Here is an 18,698-nt window from a genome sequence, read left to right on the forward strand (position 1 = left end):
ATGACTGGAAATTTACAGAGTTAATCTCACTGAGCCGTTTTAAATCCAAATTGAGAATACTTGAAGCTGATTTCACAACATGCACTTGTTTTTTTCTAATCTGCTTGTAATTTACTTTTTTTTCTAATTTTTTTTGTCTTTTGTTTATGTTTTCAAATGTTTAATTTTGCAACTGTGTGATTTTGTAATTGTGCTTTCTAATTGCTGCTGTCTCCCTCCATGATGCCAGCACCCTAAGATTATCCTCTATGTCGGAGACTCTGGCCCCGGGTAAACAGTGAACCAAGGCTGGCGAAGCTAATCTAACATTGTGGGTAATGGAGTCTCCTATCACTAGCGTGCGTTGCTTTACTCTGTTGACAGGAGGGGGAGAAGCACACTGGCCGGTAGGACTACCAACAGGGCTGGTAAGTGGTGAAAACCGGTTTGGAGTCGGGAGAGGTGACTGCAGACCAGGCCACACGACCGATGGCTTGCTCTTGCGAGCCTTCCCACTCCAGTAGAGACGCATCTGCCAACAAGGTTGAGCAAGTGCTAACAATAGCAGGTCTGCTGTCAGGCCCAGGGCTAAGGCTATGTGGAGTGCCCATCACATCTAAAGTAATCCTAGCCGAAAGCAGCTGCTCTAACTCACGGACACGTCTCTCTGGTAGAGACAACCTATCTGTAACTACGGAGCAGTCACCACAAACCATCGTTTTAATGAGGCTGCTTTGACTGCGAATGTAATAGAGCTAACTGGTAAGCTAGGCTAAACTCAAAGCTAGTAACAAACTAGGAATGAGAAGCTGCCTACTAAACACAAGATTCGTATAAGAAAGAAAACTAGAGAATCTAGCGATAAGTGAACTAAGCACAGAAAACAGCCAAATCAGAACAAAATGAAGAGGTTAGGGCAGAATATAGAAAAGAAATAGTAAGAAAATAAAAGTTGTCGATCTCACAAAGCCACCGCTCATGAAGGCGGAAGCTGGAAATGGCTGGCAGTCAACAGTCAACTCGGTTGAAATTCTTTCAGCCACTGGAATCTCCATCTGCCACCTCTGACATTGACTGTGTTTGCTGGCTTGCTGGCCCCTTTTTGTTTCCATCTGATCTCTTTCTCTCTCTGATATGTATTCATCCATTATCCATTATCCGAACCGCTTATCCTGCTCTCAGGGTCGCGGGGATGCTGGGAGCCTATCCCTGCAGTCATTGGGCGGCAGGCGGGGAGACACCCTGGACAGGCTGCCAGACCATCACAGGGCCTCATATGTATTCATGTTTTCTTTTTCTTGCTGCAGTTCTACTATCAACTTCCACATAGCCTGTGGTGGAAGACGATCAGCTACCTCACCATGATAACGAGGACACCCTGCCTCCCCATCATGTCATCATCACTCCGACAGAAGGTAGGCATGCTCCAAGTCCTTTCATAATTAGAAAGCCTCACCTGGTGACCAGTTGAGACAAGTGAACACTGTTACTCTCCTCGAAGAAACTCATACCTCTCTCTCTCTCTCTCTCTCTCTCTCTCTCTCTCTCTCTCTCTCTCTCTCTCTGTATTTGTGCGTATTCAACATTATCACTGACAGGAGATGTACCCGTGGTGGAAGACGATCAGCTACCTCATCATCATAATGAGGACACCCTGTCCCCCAGCGCCAGCAGCACCAGCACCACCACCACCAAGGGCTCAGAGGGAATCGGAAAAAACATGGACAATATCTGACGACCCGGCAGAATGGCCTTGTAAGGTACCAGATGCAGAGCGTTGTTTTTTTGTCAGAAGAGGTCCTGTTCACGTTACTGACCTAGAGTTTCCAAAAAATGCAGATAAGATTCCACGTAGATTAACAAATTATAACTACTACAGAAAAATGAAAAATGCAGAAAAGATTAAACGGTCATGGCCACTCTACTCTATAAAAGCAGATGCTGTCTTCTGCTTTGCATGCACTCTCTCTGGAAACCAGGAAAATGCACTCAGCAAAGAAAGATTCAGCAAGTGGAGGAATTTAGGGTGGCCTCCTTAAGAGCATGATTTCTCAAAGCCACATGCAGACAACATGAGATGCTGGCATGATTTGCAAAAGAGATTAGAAAGCAACACAACAATTAATCAAGTCCAACAACACTTGATGCAGTCTCACGTGCAGCTCTGGAAGGGTGTCATCAGAAGAATCATCGCCAACATAATCCATCTAGCTGAAAGGAACCAAGCTCTAAGGGGCCATACAAATGTCTTCCTTAACAGACATAATGGAAACATTAGCTCAGATCGAATTAATGGCAAAATTCGATCCGGTCATGAATGAATATGTGCGAAGAATCCAGAACCAGGAAACCAAAGTGCATTACCTCAGCATTAACACTCAAAATGAGATTATTGCATTGGTCGGAGACAAAATAGTTGAGGAGACAATCAGAAGGGTAACTAAGGCCAAATACTACGCTGTGATATTGGATTGCACTCCTGATATAAGCCACACAGAACAACTCTCTGTTGTTCTGAGAATTGTGAACTGTGAAACATCTGTTGGTGCTTCTATCATGAACACTTCATTGGCTGTCTTGATGCAAAAGACACAACTGGAAAAGGCCTGTTCGAGATGCTTCTGGAAAATCTTGAAAAACACAACCTAAATATTGCAGACTGTTTTCGCCAATCATACAACAATGGGAGCAACATCCAAATTGCTCAAACAGGGGGTTCAGGCACAAATAGTGCAGTTAAACATCAAGGCATTGTGTGTTCCCTGCTTCAGTCACACTCTGAATCTCATTGTGTCAGGTGCAGCAAAATCCTCTGTGCTGTCTATGTCTCTCTTTGGTATTTTGCAGACTGTACAACCTTTTTAGTTCATCTGTGTCATGCTGGGCAATCCTGCAACAACATGTCAAGAACCTCACAGTGAAATCCTTATCAATGACAAGATGGGAGGTGAGGATCGAGAGTGCGAAGGCTGTGCGGTACCAGATGCCAGAGATGGTGCAATCACTGTCTGCACTGAAGGAGTTTGCTGTGGAAAAGAAGGACTCCGAGATAATGTCCTCAGCCTAGGGCATACAGGGTGAGGTAATGACCTGGCAGTTTCTGCTATGCATGGTGATCTGGTACAATGTTTTTTACCAGATCAATATATTAAAATATTGCAAAGCCCCACTGTTTCCCTCAAAACACTAAGAACGGAACTTAGAGGAGTCACGGACTACCTTACAGAGTTCAGGGACAGTGGGCTTCCTTCCTGCCAGACAGAAGCAAGAGAAATTGCAGAGTCTAGGGATTGACATGAAGCTTCCCAAAAAGAGAAGAAGAAGAAGAAGAAAAACAATGCAGTTTCTATATGAGGGCAGAGAAGAAACATTGTCTGCACCAGATGACCTCTTCAATCGGGGGTTTTTTCTTCCACTGGTGGACACCGCCCTCAGCAGCATCACTACCACGTTCTCAAAGATGGAGGAAATTTACAACCTGTATGGTTTTATTTTCCCCAAAGAAGAAATGAAAGAGGCACTGAAGTCTGGGAGGCTTGAGAAGCAGTGCCTGAATCTGGAAAAAAAACTATGGATGACATTGATGGAGAGGAGATGGTGATGGAGATTAAGGCCTCTATCCACACATTCCCTGATGAGTGTGCCTCCTCCCCAAGAGAGATATTGGACTACATATACTACAAGAAGGACCTTCTAGATCTTTATGGGAATCTGAGTATTGCCCTGCGGCTCGTGTTAACACTTCCTGTCACTGTCGCATCTGGGAAGAGAAGCTTCTCAAGCCTGACACTTATAAAGACTTATCTGAGGTCCACCATGAGCCAGGAAAGCTTTCAGGGCTGGCTCAAATCTCTATAGAACAGGAGGTCAGAAGATCTTTGGACGTGGAAGATCTGGTGACAGCGTTTGCTGCAGCCAAGGCACAAAGGCAGCACTTCTAAAAGGTTAGGTCAGGATTCAGCGTGATCACACTCACTATCACGTCATGATTGCTTGTCAGTCATCACTCATTGTTTGGAGAAGCACTAACAATGCCCTGTGAAAAAATGAAATGAATAAAAATGTGAAATGAATGAAAATGAAAGAAGACCCTAAAAATAAACCTCAAGAAAACATGAGAGGAACAGAGAGGACAAATACAGGGGAGAAATACAAGTTTGATGATATAACTTTGATGAGAAGAGAAATCTTGTCCAACTAGAATGTCAACAAAAAGATATTGTAATGTGAGGATATTGTAATGTTGAATATATTGTACGATATTGTGAAGATACTGTAATGTGAAATGCAGATGCCCATTTGAGATAACGCTCAGGCACTTTGGGGTTTACAAGCTTGATTATATAACTTTGATGAAAATGAAAGAACCTAAAAACAAACCTCAAGAAACATGAGCGGGACAGAGAGGACAAGAGGGGAGAAACGCTTTGTTTTATTTGATGTTCCTATTTGATTTTACATACTGTATTTAGATGTTGTTGCTCATTCTTTTGTACTACTGTTATTATTTTTTAATAAATGATGATTTTTGAATAGCACAGTTGACTAAATGCATTTTTTGACTGAATTGACTGAATGCATTTTTATGGGGGTGTGGTGGGGCATGTGTGTGTGGGGAGGGGGGCCTCAATGGTCTTCTTTGCCTGGGGCCCCCCAGAGTCTAGGATCGCCACTGGGCAAACACACCGTTTCATGGACCGGATTACATGTGGCATGTTGATGGATATGATAAAATTAAGTTTATGTGATCATTTGCCATGTAGTTCGATACCCAGCAGACCACTTGACAGTGCAAGGACGAGGACTAACTCATCCTGCGGGTCCATCCATCCATCCATCCATCCATTCATTCTCCGAACCGCTTATCCTGCTCTCAGGGTCGCAGGGATGCTGGAGCCTATCCCAGCAGTCACTGGGCGGCAGGCGAGGAGACGCCCTGGACAGGCCGCCAGGCCATCACAGGGCCCACACACACACACACACACACACACACACACACATTCATACCTAGGGGCAATTTAGTATGGCCGATTCACCTGACCTACATGTTTTTGGACTGTGGGAGGTCTTTAGAGTTTATTTCTGAAATGTAATTCATTTGGTGAAAGGCTGTTTTGTTTTGCACCTCTCAGCAATCATACACAAGACAGTCAGTTAACACACGGAAAAAAAAATATGACATGGCAGAATCAAAAACACACATCATGAATGGTATCACATCTAACAAGCAAAAGACAACCGGCATGACAAAACTCTTCAGTACACAGAGATCCATCAGCCTCTTCCTCAGCATTCCTCTGATGACTTGGCAGCCATGTCGGTAGTCGTGCCGCCTACCAGAGACACGCGCTTCATATTTACCGATGAAGGAGGTGTTCAATCATTAGAGGCCAACAGACGCTTTCTAACCATGCCAGTCTCACAGATCAGTGTCACGGGAATAAAATGTCCTCTGGTGATTTTAAAGGACATGTTGATGCTTTTATTGTGGAGGAACAGACGGTGGCCTGATGGAGACCCAATTATCACGCTGCTCTACTTTAACTGACCTCAACTCCCTCAACACTCGCACATGACACTCATCTGTGTGTGTACATCGTAAGTGTATTTATTAATGCGTGTCTGTATGTTTGTGGCTTTACGCGTGTGTGTGTGTGTGTGTGTGTGTGTGTGTGTGTGTGTGTGTGTGTGTGTGTGTGTGTGTGTGTGTGTGTGTTCCTCAGAGAGTAACCAGTGGAAAATTTCCTCTGCCAGCAGTCTGATGCTGCGAGCTGGACTCATATCACACACTTCATAAATGTCTCTCTCACACACACAGACACACACAGACACACACACAAATAAAAGCTTACCTCTGAACTTCTTAGGGGGGTTCTCCAAGTCTCCAGAAGTCAGTTCTACCACACAGCGGTCATCTACCAACCTGCACACACACACACACACACACACACACACACACACACACACACACACACACACACACACACACACACACACACACACAGTTGTAAGAAAAATAATTAAACAAGAATTCAAAAACAAATGAGAATAAGGCAAGTTAAAAGTGGGCAAGTTAAAAGTACTACAATTCAAAAAGAAAAGGAACAACAGGAACTGAAATATCAATTAATGTGAAAAATCCAAATGAAAAGTTCCCCTAGAGAATTAAATATAAGTGTTTCTGTAAATTGTAGCTTCATTCCAATCCGTCCTAAGCTTTCTCTGACGGTTCTGGAAAATATGTCAAACGTTATGACTGCCCCCTATAACAAAACTTACACGAATGAAAAGAAGGAAAATCTGTCCTTATGTCACGGCTTTTATTTTGTCAAGCGAAACAGTCGCTTTGTGGACAGGAAGTGTTCTGATGTACTTCCTGTTGACGGCTCGTCTGTTACTATGCGTTGCAGACAGCAACAGCTGTGAGATCGTAACAGATAAACGAGGCAGTTATCTGAAAGCACAGCTCTGAATAATGAGAATAAAAGATGAATGTAATGAGATAAAGACGGTGAGACCATCAGAGAGGAAGTGCTTAGAATTTAGATTATGAGCGAGATATGACTGAATTCGGAAACAAAGGCATCAGCCGCTGGAAAATAGCCCCATTTAGTGAAGACTGCGGCCATTTTAAAATAATGAATTAAAGACAACACGAGACAGCATTCAGACGGCGTCTTGTTTCCGCCGTGTGACGAATTTCCAAGTAAAACAGGATATTAGGGCGGGACAAATGATGATGAGATGAGATGAGATGAGATGAGAGGGTCTATGGACAGGATGTTGTGTTGCTGGTAAGCTTACTGAGGCAAATTTGTAATTTGTGATTCGTGATTGGATGGTGCAAATCTTCTTCGGCTTCCTTTGGTTGCTGCCGTTAGGGGGCGCCAAAGCGGATCGTCTGTTTCCATCTCTTCCTGTCCTCTGCATCTCCCTCTGTCACACAAGCCACCTGCATGTCCTCCCTCACCACATCCATAAACCTCCTCTTTGGCCTTCCTCCTTTCCTCTTCCCTGGCAGCTCCCAGTATACCCAGCATCTCTCCTCCACACATGTCCAAGCCATCTCCATCTCACCTCTCTTGCTTCGTCTCCAAACCGTCCAACCTGAGCGGTCCCTCTAATATACTCGTTCCAAATCCTGTCCTTCTTCGTCACTCCCAATAAAAATCTCAGCATCTTCAACTCTGCCACCTCCAGCTCCGCCTCCTGTCTTTTCATCAGTGCCACTGTCTCCAAACCATATAACAAAGCTGGTCTCACAGCCATCCTGTAAACCTTCCCTTTAACTCTTGCTGGTACCCTTCTGTCACACATCACTCCTGACACTCTTCTCCACGCTGCCTGCACTCTCTTCTGCACTCCCCATTACCTTGAACAGTTGACCCCAAGTATATTTAAACTCACCCACCTTCGTCACCTCTTCTCCTTGCATCCTCACCACTCCACTGTCCTCCCTCTCATTCATGCATATGTATTCCCTCTTGCTCCTACTGGCTTTCATTCCTCTTCTCTCCAGTGCATACCTCCACCTCTCCAGGCTCTCCTCAACCTGCACCCTACTCTCACCACAGCTCACAGTGGCATCCGCAAACATCATAGTCCACAGAGACTCCTGCCTGATCTCGTCCGTCAACCTGATTGGACGGTGTCGAACATGTGATGGTGTTGTTGGTTAGAATGGTGACACCATCACATAAACTTCTGTTTCAGAGGAGGTTAAACTGGTTGGATTTTAATATAAAGTAAGTACAAACAGATTTTTTTCAAATGTCTTTGGGTGTAGATTGCTGAATAGATGCATAATGGGTGGAGAAATTATCTAACAAGTCAAAGACATTTCACGTCGTGTTTAACGCAACAGAAAACGGTTGACAAAATATTAAAACTTAGACACGTTTCTTCAGTTTGGTGACAAGACATCAAGTAGAGTTTTGTTTAGAATTATATTGAAAAACCCAAGTAAGATTTGTCTGAGACAACGTCTTACGGAAATATGAAGAGACGTCCCAGCAAACGAACAAAAAACGTCCCCAGCACGTCCCCTAAAGGTCCTCTCCGAACGTCCGGTAAATGTCATTGTGTTGGGTTTTCATTACGTCCTCTGACGTCCCGGGGACGTCTAGAAGACTTCCCCTTAACGTCCCTGGAAAGTCCCACAATAACGTCCCCGTGATGTCCCGGGGACGTCTAGAAGACTTCCCCTAATGTCCCTGTAACATCCCTTTTAACCTGTTCTTTGAACGTCTTGCAATAGCGTCCACATGACGTCCCAGGGACATCTAGAACACTTTCCCCTAACGTCCCTGTGATGTCCTCGGGACGTTCTTTTAACATCCCACAATAACGTCCCCGTGACGTGCCGGGGACGTCTAAATAAACTTCCCCTAATGTCCCTGTGATGTCCTTGGGACGTCCACAATAATGTCCCTGTGACGTGCCGGGGACGTCTAGATAACCTTCCCCTAACATCCCTGTGATGTCCTTGGGACGTCCACAATAATGTCCCTGTGACGTGTCGGGGACATCTAGATAACCTTCCCCTAACGTCCCTGTGATGTCCTTGGGACGTCCACAATAATGTCCCTGTGACGTGCCGGGGACATCTAGATAACCTTCCCCTAACGTCCCTGTGATGTCCTTGGGACGTCCACAATAATGTCCATGTGACGTGCCAGGGACGTCTAGATAACCTTCCCCTAACGTCCCTGTGATGTCCTTGGGACGTCCACAGTAATGTCCCTGTGACGTCCCGGGGACGTCTAGATAACCTTCCCCTAATGTCCCTGTGATGTCCTTGGGACGTCCACAATAATGTCCCTGTGACGTGTCGGGGACATCTAGATAACCTTCCCCTAACGTCCCTGTGATGTCCTTGGGACGTCCACAATAATGTCCATGTGACGTGCCGGGGACGTCTAGATAACCTTCCCCTAACGTCCCTGTGATGTCCTTGGGACGTCCACAGTAATGTCCCTGTGACGTCCCGGGGACGTCTAGATAACCTTCCCCTAATGTCCCTGTGATGTCCTTGGGACGTCCACAATAATGTCCCTGTGACGTGTCGGGGACATCTAGATAACCTTCCCCTAACGTCCCTGTGATGTCCTTGGGACGTCCACAATAATGTCCATGTGACGTGCCGGGGACGTCTAGATAACCTTCCCCTAACGTCCCTGTGATGTCCTTGGGACGTCCACAGTAATGTCCCTGTGACGTCCCGGGGACGTCTAGATAACCTTCCCCTAACGTCCCTGTGATGTCCTTGGGACGTCCACAATAATGTCCCTGTGATGTGTCGGGGACATCTAGATAACCTTCCCCTAACATCCCTGTGATGTCCTTGGGACGTCCACAATAATGTCCCTGTGACGTCCCGGGGACGTCTAGATAACCTTCCCCTAACGTCCCTGTGATGTCCTTGGAACGTCCACAGTAATGTCCCTGTGACGTCCCGGGGACGTCTAACGTCCCTGTAATGTCCTTGTGACGTCCCGCAAAAACGTCCCCGTGACGTAATGAAAACCCTACATAATGACATTTACCGGACGTTCGGAGAGGACCTTTAGGGGACGTGCTGAGGACGTTTTGTTGTTTGCTGGTGTGGGTTTCCAGGGTTGAAGTCGGTCTGGTTTCTCTGATCTCAAAACACAGAAACCACGTTTACATCCATTTACAGACAAAATAAAATAGGACATATCGTCTGCAGACCACAACACCGAGCGTTAGAAACATGAAATAAAGCCCCGTGAGTGGAGGACGGCTGTGGAAGACAGACGTGTTTACAAGTCACCTGGTCAGAGATGTCCTCTGACGACTAAAACTATTCCATTTAACTAGTTTATTAACTACTCTACTTCGCTATTAATTACTCTCTAATAGCTGTTGGCTTATTTATAGGTGAAATATACGAGTTTGTGTTCGTGTGAAGCCAAACGAGTTTCTGCTCAATTCCAGGAAGAGAAAAAGTCGACACGTTTCCACAAAACTTCAAAATACATTTCCAGAAACAGTTAAATGGTGTAATAACAAAAGCACAGGCCGCTCTGATGGCCGAGCGGAATAAACCGCCGTCTTGCAGTCCCCTCGTCATGCGGCTGGGAGGTTCGAACCCCAGACCGGCCGTAACCGGTCACGGCCGGAGCGTCCACGGGGTAAGGCGTTCATTAGGCCACCCTTATCCGAGGGATAGTGTGTGTAGATCGGTGTAGTGTTCGGGGACTCGTCGTTCTCCAGCGACCCCTCTGGCCCATCCTGCAGCCAAGCGACCGAATGAGAGGCTACAGCGTGTAAAAGGGCGAGAGCAGCCGACACGAGTTTGAAGGAAGCTGGTGTTACGACCATCTACTTCCTGTGGAAACGTGAGCCAGGGCAGCTATTCGACAAGAGTTCCGGTCATATGCCATTGGGTTAATCGGGTGGGACAAGAGGAAAAGCTAGAAATAGTTTTTTTTCAAATCATGGCAATGAATATAGGCTTCCACCAGATGAGTTGAAGAGGGCGTGTGACGTGTCCAAACGTCTCACCACGATGACGGACACGTCTAATGCCGTCTAAAGAAGGGGGCGCCCGGGTAGCGTAGCGGTCTGTTACGTTGCCCACCAACACGGGGGCCGGCGGTTCGAGTCCCCGTGCCACCCCCGGCCTGATCGGACACGCTGGTCTGCAGACGGCACTGTGCTACCTTAGGAGACGTGTGGACCCTCAAACTGGTCTCCTGTGTGATGTCTGGCGGACGCAGGATGAAGTTCAGCCAACAGCTTTACATGCTCACCAACCTTTACATAGTTTAAATAGTTCATTCATTTAAACTTTCCATCTGACAGACCTCACACACCGCGACCTGACCACAGCAGCCAATCTCAGCCTTTGTGGTGTGGCAGTCAGGTGTGATCCAGCTGTGTGCGTGTGTGTGTGTGTGTGTTTTGGCGCTCGTGATTGCTCTATTCATAGAACAGGGTACAATGACAGATAATCTCACGCGCGCGCGCGCGCACACACACACACACACCTGCCAAGTAGCCATAAATTATTTCTATCTGTAACAAACTGGTTAAGTATCTCTGGCAATCTGCCTTACCGTGTGTGTGTGTGTGTGTGTGTGTGTGTGTGTGTGTGTGTGTGTGCGTGCGTGCGTGTGTGTGTGTCTACAGTCGCTCTCCATCACGGTCCTCTCTCCTCTCCCTCCAGACCGAAGTGGTATTTGAATATGGATTCAAATGAAGAAGCACAGGTGTGTTTGTTCCATTTCTCTTCGTTCAACGAGCCCAGACGTGGAGGTCAAACAACAGCTTCTGCTTTAGAGTTCAGAATGTTTTCAGCTGCCATTATTCTGACATCCGTCTTCCTCCAGCCTCAGCCAAAATCCACCACAAACGGAAACAGCGGCATTCCAAAAATATATTCAAAATGTGAAGGGGGGGGGGATATGATGCTAATGTCAATACACAGATTTACTTCTACATGTTAGGCTTTCATTGGAAAGGTCAAAGAGCACACGCAAATAAACCATCTTGTCCAACAGGCAAGAGACAGACAGACATGTCCTCGAGTCCACTGTCTTTATAATGTATGTGTCCTGTAACTGACAATGCAGGGTGATGAGAAACAATCAGCAGGTCCGCCATTGTCATTAGGGGTTGTGACAGACATTATGTGAAAGCCACTTTATTTGACATTGTGTTCTTACAATGAACGTGTTTGCTGCATTTAACCCATCCTAATGTGTAGGAGCAGTGGACACACCCCAGTTCTTCTTTCCGCTGCCTTGCTCAGGGGCACAGGCAGGAGTATTAAACCTAACTTGCATGTCTTTTTGACTAGGGAAACTAGAAGGGTAGTCATCGGTTTATCTTCTATTCACTGTCTATGTCTCTCACCCAGCAGCTCTCTCTCTCTCTCTCTCTCTCTCTCTCTCTCTCTCTTTCTCTCTCTCATTCAAATCCTTTGGGTCCCCATGTGAAGAGCTCAGAGAAAAACACAACATTTAAATTGCGCAGAAATCCACCAAGTCCTTCATTGTGGTTGAAGAGCAAACACTCATCTAATTCGTGTTTGGTCGCTGATCGTTTCAGAAAGATTTCACTTCACATCTTTCATGTACAGGCAACAATTCACCGCATTTCTACAAGTCCTGTCGGCCTCGTTCCTGTTGCTACCCGCCTGACACGGTCCAGCTCCGAGGACCCTGGTAGTGCTCTCAGGACGGTGTCAGATTCACCAGCACTTTAATATTGTAGCGAATTCGGGGGCCAGCCCGGGAACCGTCGCCACAGCCGGGACGCGAACCCGTATCTCCCACTCCGCAAGCGACAACGTTAACCGGTCAACTAAAGGGTCCGACCCGTTAGTCCAGGACCGACGTGTCTACTTATCCATGCACGTTACAATATCATTTCTCTTTCTTTCAGCCATGTCTGCTAACTAGTGCAGCATTCCCCTTTAGTTTGTATTAGAACAAGGCATCTTTCTTTTTGTAATCCTATATTCTTTATTCTTTTGTGTTCAAAATTGTTTCAGTCAATAACATTAATTCACTACAATGGCGACGGACACCATATGATCATTACTGTATAGCATGCATTTTATGAGCTTCAAGCAAAAAATTAATAAATAAATACCCCTCCTGGCTCCTGCTCCCAGAGACGGAGCCTTGTTTTATTTTATTGCCTAGGATGAAATACTGGTCGAGCGGTTAGCGATGTTGCCTTGTGATGCTGTACAACGTCGGATCGAATCCCGCAGCGGGCAGAAAATGTGCTCGGGCACATTGGTGGCAGAGGGGGACTACTGTGACCTACAGAAGACTCACTGGCCGGTTGGCTGTGTGAGGTCAGCCCCCTTGTCGAGTGACGAGCGATGTTGCCTCGTGGTGCAGTACTGTTCCAGATCGAATCCCGCAGCGGGTTGAAAATATGCTCGCTTACAATAACTTTGTGTGGGGTGGGGGATACAGACCTGCCAGTCCCTGGATTCTCCTAAAATCGCCTATGTTTGCATTAAAATGAGTTTTAGATCAGTTGCACAAAAAAATCATGATGATATCTACCTAAAACGACCATGAGCTGTCAAAATGACCGTGTGTAATTTGCGCGGGATCGTGCGCGTCATGTCACTATTTATAGCTACTAACATATGCAATGCATTAATATTTCAATTGGATAATTATCTTGACAATATAGAGTTTAAAACGGGCGACCATTTTGACTGCCCTTGGTTATTCTAGTAGTTTTTAAATTCCAGTCGTTGTTTGGGACTGTTTCAATTGTTATTTTCAGTTCTTTTTCATATTTCACGTTTTATAGGCCTTGTTACGTTTGTTAGATTCGTAATATGTTTTCCGTTGTTTTTCAGGTAATATTTTCACTTTTTCATTTTTGCTGTTCAAGTTCAGCCATGTCTCTCTGAAGTTTAAATTGTTTAAAAATAGTATTGTAGTGAATTCAGGGGGCAGCCGGGAATCCGCCGGAACCGGGAGGCGAACCCGGGTCCCACGGGCGACTTCGCTAACCAGTCAACTAAAGGGTCCGACCTGTTAGCCACGGGCTAGCGAGTCTAGTCTGCCGTGGTCGTAACACTACCCCCCCTCCTTCGGGAAGCGCGCCCTGCGCTTCAGCATACCAACTCCCTTATGGCTCTGGGCGCACGTGCTTTCGATGGCCTCACGGTCTCACCATTCCACTTCTAACAACAATGTAGCATATTCAGGGGCAGACGGGACGCGAACGCGGGTCTCCCGTACCATGGGCGACTACGTTAACCGACAAGGGCTAGCGAGTCTAGTCATCCGTGGTCGTAACACTACCCCCCTCCTTCGGAATGGATGAGTGCAGGAGACCCGGGTTCGCAAGTAGGAACCGGCTCATCTGCCTCCCGAATCCGGGGTAGTTTAACGAGCATGTATGAGTAGACTCGCTAGCCCATGGCCAACGGGTCGGACCCTTTAGTCGACTAGTTAACATTGTCGCTTGCGGAATGGGAGACACGGGTCTCCCCAACTGTCCCCCGAATTCGCTACAATATAAAGTTTAAAAACCTGCGGTCATTTTGACCGCCCATTGTCGTTTTAGGTAGGAGTGAAATCCCGGTCGTTCTAGTACTAGTACTGCCCCCTTGACAAACGTGACAGGAATCCGTTTTTCGTTTGGTAGCTTTATTGTCTCCGGTGCTCTTATTCTTTTCTGGACACTCGAAGAAACCGGGACTCTTTTTGTGCAACAGATACATAAAAAAACCCAAACATTCGTCTTTATGCATGCTCAATAGTCCAGGTAAGAAAATCACAGAAACTTGAATCAGTTCATCCCCAGATAGCATACGGGTGTGGGTCACTTCAGGCCGTGATGTGGCACTGATGGCCTTCCTTTGGCCACTGATGGCCTTCCCTGACAAAATGGATGTGAGCCTGAAGTGGCCCACATGTATAATAGCAAATATGGCCCAAATATGCACAAAATGTGGTGCTCTCGGCAACATGAAATCTGGGTGTGACCCTGAAGTGGCCCGTGTGGTAAATGGTGAATATGGCCCAAATATCACAAAACAAATATGGGCCACCTTTGGCAAATATGTGGCACATGCGGCATTGCTATGGCTTGGTTCAGGCCCAGATCTGGCAAACAGAAGCGGACCGCCCAAGTGCCACAATTCCACTCAGTATGTGGGCCGGATAAAGTGTCGGGTGTGGGACGGGTCCGGGCCACAGCAATTTTGCTATCTGGGGGGGTTCAATTAAGGGCGTTTTCACATTTGGTCCCTGTCAGCCCTCAAAATGAACTCCGAGCGATTAGCCCGCAAATTTTGCGCATATGCGAACACTCCAAACGAACTCAGACCCCTCTGAAACGAACCGACCTGAGACCACCTCCCGAGGTGGTTTGCTTAACCTGTGCATTGTGAACACAAAACGCTCCAGGTTCGCCTCGCCATTCGCCCTTCGCATGTTCTCTAGACTTGCCGTAGGCGTAGACAAATCACATCAAATGGCAACTGTCTACAACGCACAGAAACGCAAAGGTTTTCCTCCCAATGTCCACTTCATGTGAAAGTGAGGGGCTTTCATTAGCACCGCCCTGCAGTGCCGCATCAAGATAAAAAAAACTACGCCAAAAGCACTTGACCACATGCGATAACATAGGGAAAAGCCTTAATCTACTACCTATTGTAACATCCGTAGACACGTTGGCCGCTGGCTCACGAGTCGGACCCTTTAGTCGAGCGGTCAGCGAGGTCTCCCGCGGCGCGGGCGATACGGGTTCGCGTCCCGGCCGCGGCAGCTCCTGTGGTTGCCTCCCGAATTCGTTACACTACGTAATGTGAACTGACAAGGTGAATGCAAAATAATCTGAGACCCTTCTCTGTTGGTCCACTTGTTGGTCCGTTTTAAGGAGACGGGTTGGTTCATATTTAAAAACGACTACGTGAAAACGCCACATAACGGCCCAAACAGCTCAGGCGTGAAAGCAACCCCCGGCGAACGCCACAGCAAAGCCCCGCCCAGGAAACACCTGATTGGTTTAGATTGTGACGACAGCTCTGCGTCTCCACCCATTTCTACAGACCTTTTTGCCGTGGAGAGAAAACACAAAGGGAGAGAAGACAGAAGACAGAGAAGGGTCCTTCCTCGCAGCAGAAGCGAGACAGTCCGCCGGACAATTAACTGTTTGGAGTGACTGAAAGAAATGCTAATGCTAATGCTAATATCCAAACCCAATGAAACGGAGCAGAGGACTGCACAGGAAACACACACACACACACACACACACAACCACACACTGTGAATATCTCCCCTGGACACGCTGGCACCGTTTCCCTTTCCTGCAATACAGTCAGTGCCTGCGCGCGCGCGCGTGTGTGTGTGTGTGTGTGTGTGTGTGTGTGTGTGTGTGTGTGTGTGTGTGTGTGTGTGTGTGTGCATGTGGGTTGATGGGCAGAGGCTTATGTCTTGTAAGAGAACGATGTAGGCTGCCCCCACCACCACACACACACTTACACACTTGTCTTTGTATTGATCCGCTGTACCTGACCTGACACGTTTGCGCTCCAAGCTCCCCCCCCCCCCCCCCGTCAGTCTCTTTCCCTCCACACAATGGGACCGCATTAAGGCAGACCCCCTGTAAAACCCCGCTCCCGCTTGGCCATGTAATTATTCATTCCACCTTAAAACGTGTTAAGAATCATTCCCAACACGCTGTACACGTCGAGCGTTAACTCGGATCAGCCGACTGAGAATCTCGCTGTAGTCAAGCTGGAGTCTGCTGATACGGATGCTTCAGTTATATTTTACAATAGTTTCCTCTCCGAATGTGTTTAAATACGCAGGATGACAAATTTGACAAGGCTCCGAACTGGCAGGCAACAGGTTTTTTACCCACCTTCCATACGTCGACCGTTAACCTACTAATGGGCTACAGTCGCTCACCACGTTACCTTTGACCTCTGTCCTGTACCGCCCAGCTATTATCATGCACAGTTTACACTGCACCTTCCGTGATGTAGGAGAATTAAACGCAAAAATATTCGCGATAACGTCGTTGTTATTATTTTTTAGAAACATCTCCAGTCCATTTGTAGAACCCAAACCATGTCTTGGAAATGACAAATGCATTTAACCCACTCCGCACTGCGGGAACTTGCGCAAACAGCATAACCAGTTCCTCAGTGAAGTATGTTTTATGAAGGGTTCTGCAGCCACGCAGTCCTTCACACACACACACGCACGCACGCGCGCACGCGCACACACACACACACAGACACACACACACTACTTTATTCCTACACCACGGAGACTTGGACGGACCTTTGCAGCGCAACTCAACCAGAGGATTTAGACAGGGATGTTTTCTGCGGACAACATCGTTTATTCCCCCTAAACGTCCCTGTTGTGATGCGAGCCGGTAGTCGTTGCGCTGCAGCGGAGTGTAGTGTGAAGCGGCGTGTAGTGTGAAGCGGTGTGTAGAGTGAAAGTGTGTTGAGTGAAACAGTGTGTAGTGTGAAGTGTGTAGTGTGAAGCGGTGTGTAGCGTGAAAGTGTGTAGTGTGAAGCGGCGTGGACTCACTCACCCCAGCGTGCTGATGAATCCGTTGACGGAACCTTCCGCGTACAGAGACACGATGTCTCCTATGTGAAGGAAGCTGGACGCGGAGTCTGACATGATGGATGAGCAGCCGCCGGTTGTCAGCGGGGAAACAAGTCAAGAAACTGTTCTCCACTTCGCGTCTCTCCTTCCCCTTTTTCTCCTCCTCCTCCTCCTCCTCCTCTCGGTCCTCCGCCTGAGCACTTCGGCTCCGACTTTCAGCCGACGGAAAACTCGGCCGGGCCGAAGTCACCTCCAAACTCCGGTTCCGACTAAATAACTGAAGTCCACTTTAGAGAAATCTCTCTCTCTCTCTCTGTCTGTCTCTCTGTCTGTCTGTCTCTCTGTCTGTCTGTCTGTCTGTCTGTCTCTCGTTAAACTGCTGTGCGCTTTAATCGTCGGTTTGAGTTGGAAAGTTGTTAGCGCGTGAAGCGCACAGAGAGACAGACAGACGCGCTCCTGTCTTCATGCTCGCTCCTCGCTCGTCTGTCTGTCAACGCGTGCGTGTGTGCGTGTAAGTGTACTTATGAGTGTGTGTGTGTGTGTGTGTGTCGGTCTGTCTGCCTGCACCTGAAGACTGGTACAAACCAGGAAGTGAAACGCAGCCTTGATAAGCAGACGGCTTAAGAAAGCTGCCGAGGCGACGCGCAGCACCGCCCGGGTGCAAACAGCACACATCCGTCAAACGCGCGCGCGCGCGCGCACACACACAGCCCTTTTCGCTTCTCCCATATAACGCGAGTGCACCAACCACAGCATATGCATGTGTTGCATGTGTTGAACAACACACAGCAGCCTGGTTAGTGCTGTGTGTGTGAGAGAGAGTGTGAGAGAGAGAGAGGGAGAGAGACAGCCTACTACAGCAGGGGTTTTCATTCAGGTCCTCAGATACATATGTAGCGTTCTGCTGTTGATAGCGTTCAGCTGTTGTGTGGAGTCTAACAACCTCCCGACTAGAAGGCTGAAACTCACCAGGCGAGCTGACCAGGTCAACGGCAGCGCTGCTGTCGGTCTGCCGGGACCCGGATGAGCAACGCTTTCCCAACTCACTGATACCAGCCTCTCTTCTGTCACAGTGACTGGGTGTGTTGACACTGTATGTCTCACATGTGTGTGCGTGTGTGGTCATGCTGAGCAGCCTATATACCCTTACTTCCTGTGTAGGTTGCTAAACTGTTAAAGGGTTGGGCCTATGTGTATCCATATGTCTCTCTCTCTCTCTCTCTCTCGCTCCCTCTCTCCTGCTCTCTCCCCCTCTCTTTCTCCCCCCCTCGTCCTCTCTCTCTCTCCCCCTCTCTTTCTCCCCCCCCTCGTGCTCTCTCCCCCCCCCCCCCCTCGCGCGCGCTATCTCGGCCTCGGGAGTCGACAGAAACATTTGACCCAGTAAAACCATTGACTCACTGGGTTCTTCTACTGACTGGACAGACCGTGGTTACTGGGAAAAGCTGACGAACTGTAGAATGGGACACACACGCACGCACGCGCACACACAGAAAAACACACAAAACACACACACACAGGCTTTGAGAAGGTCACGGTGGTGCAGTAGAACATGACATTTGGATGAATGGCTGGGCTGTTCACCACACAAGACTGGACCCACCACTGTTTCATCTGACGCCCCATTGTTCCTTATGGGAGAAC

General features: G+C 47.6%; 1 protein-coding gene across 1 annotated transcript in view; it reads right to left on the reverse strand.

Annotated features, from left to right (window-relative positions):
- The window catches only part of LOC130108314 (inositol 1,4,5-trisphosphate receptor type 3-like), an 82,223-nt gene extending 64,600 nt beyond the window's left edge, over positions 1 to 17,623 (reverse strand). Inside the window, 2 exon segments of the mRNA XM_056275211.1 lie at positions 5,832 to 5,902; positions 17,041 to 17,623. Coding sequence (XP_056131186.1) covers positions 5,832 to 5,902; positions 17,041 to 17,132 — 163 coding nt within the window. The 5' untranslated portion in view covers positions 17,133 to 17,623.
- Positions 17,624 to 18,698: the final 1,075 nt, after the last annotated feature.

This window comes from Lampris incognitus, chromosome 2, assembly GCF_029633865.1.
Source record: "Lampris incognitus isolate fLamInc1 chromosome 2, fLamInc1.hap2, whole genome shotgun sequence".
In the NCBI taxonomy this organism is placed as follows: Eukaryota; Metazoa; Chordata; class Actinopteri; order Lampriformes; family Lampridae; genus Lampris; species Lampris incognitus.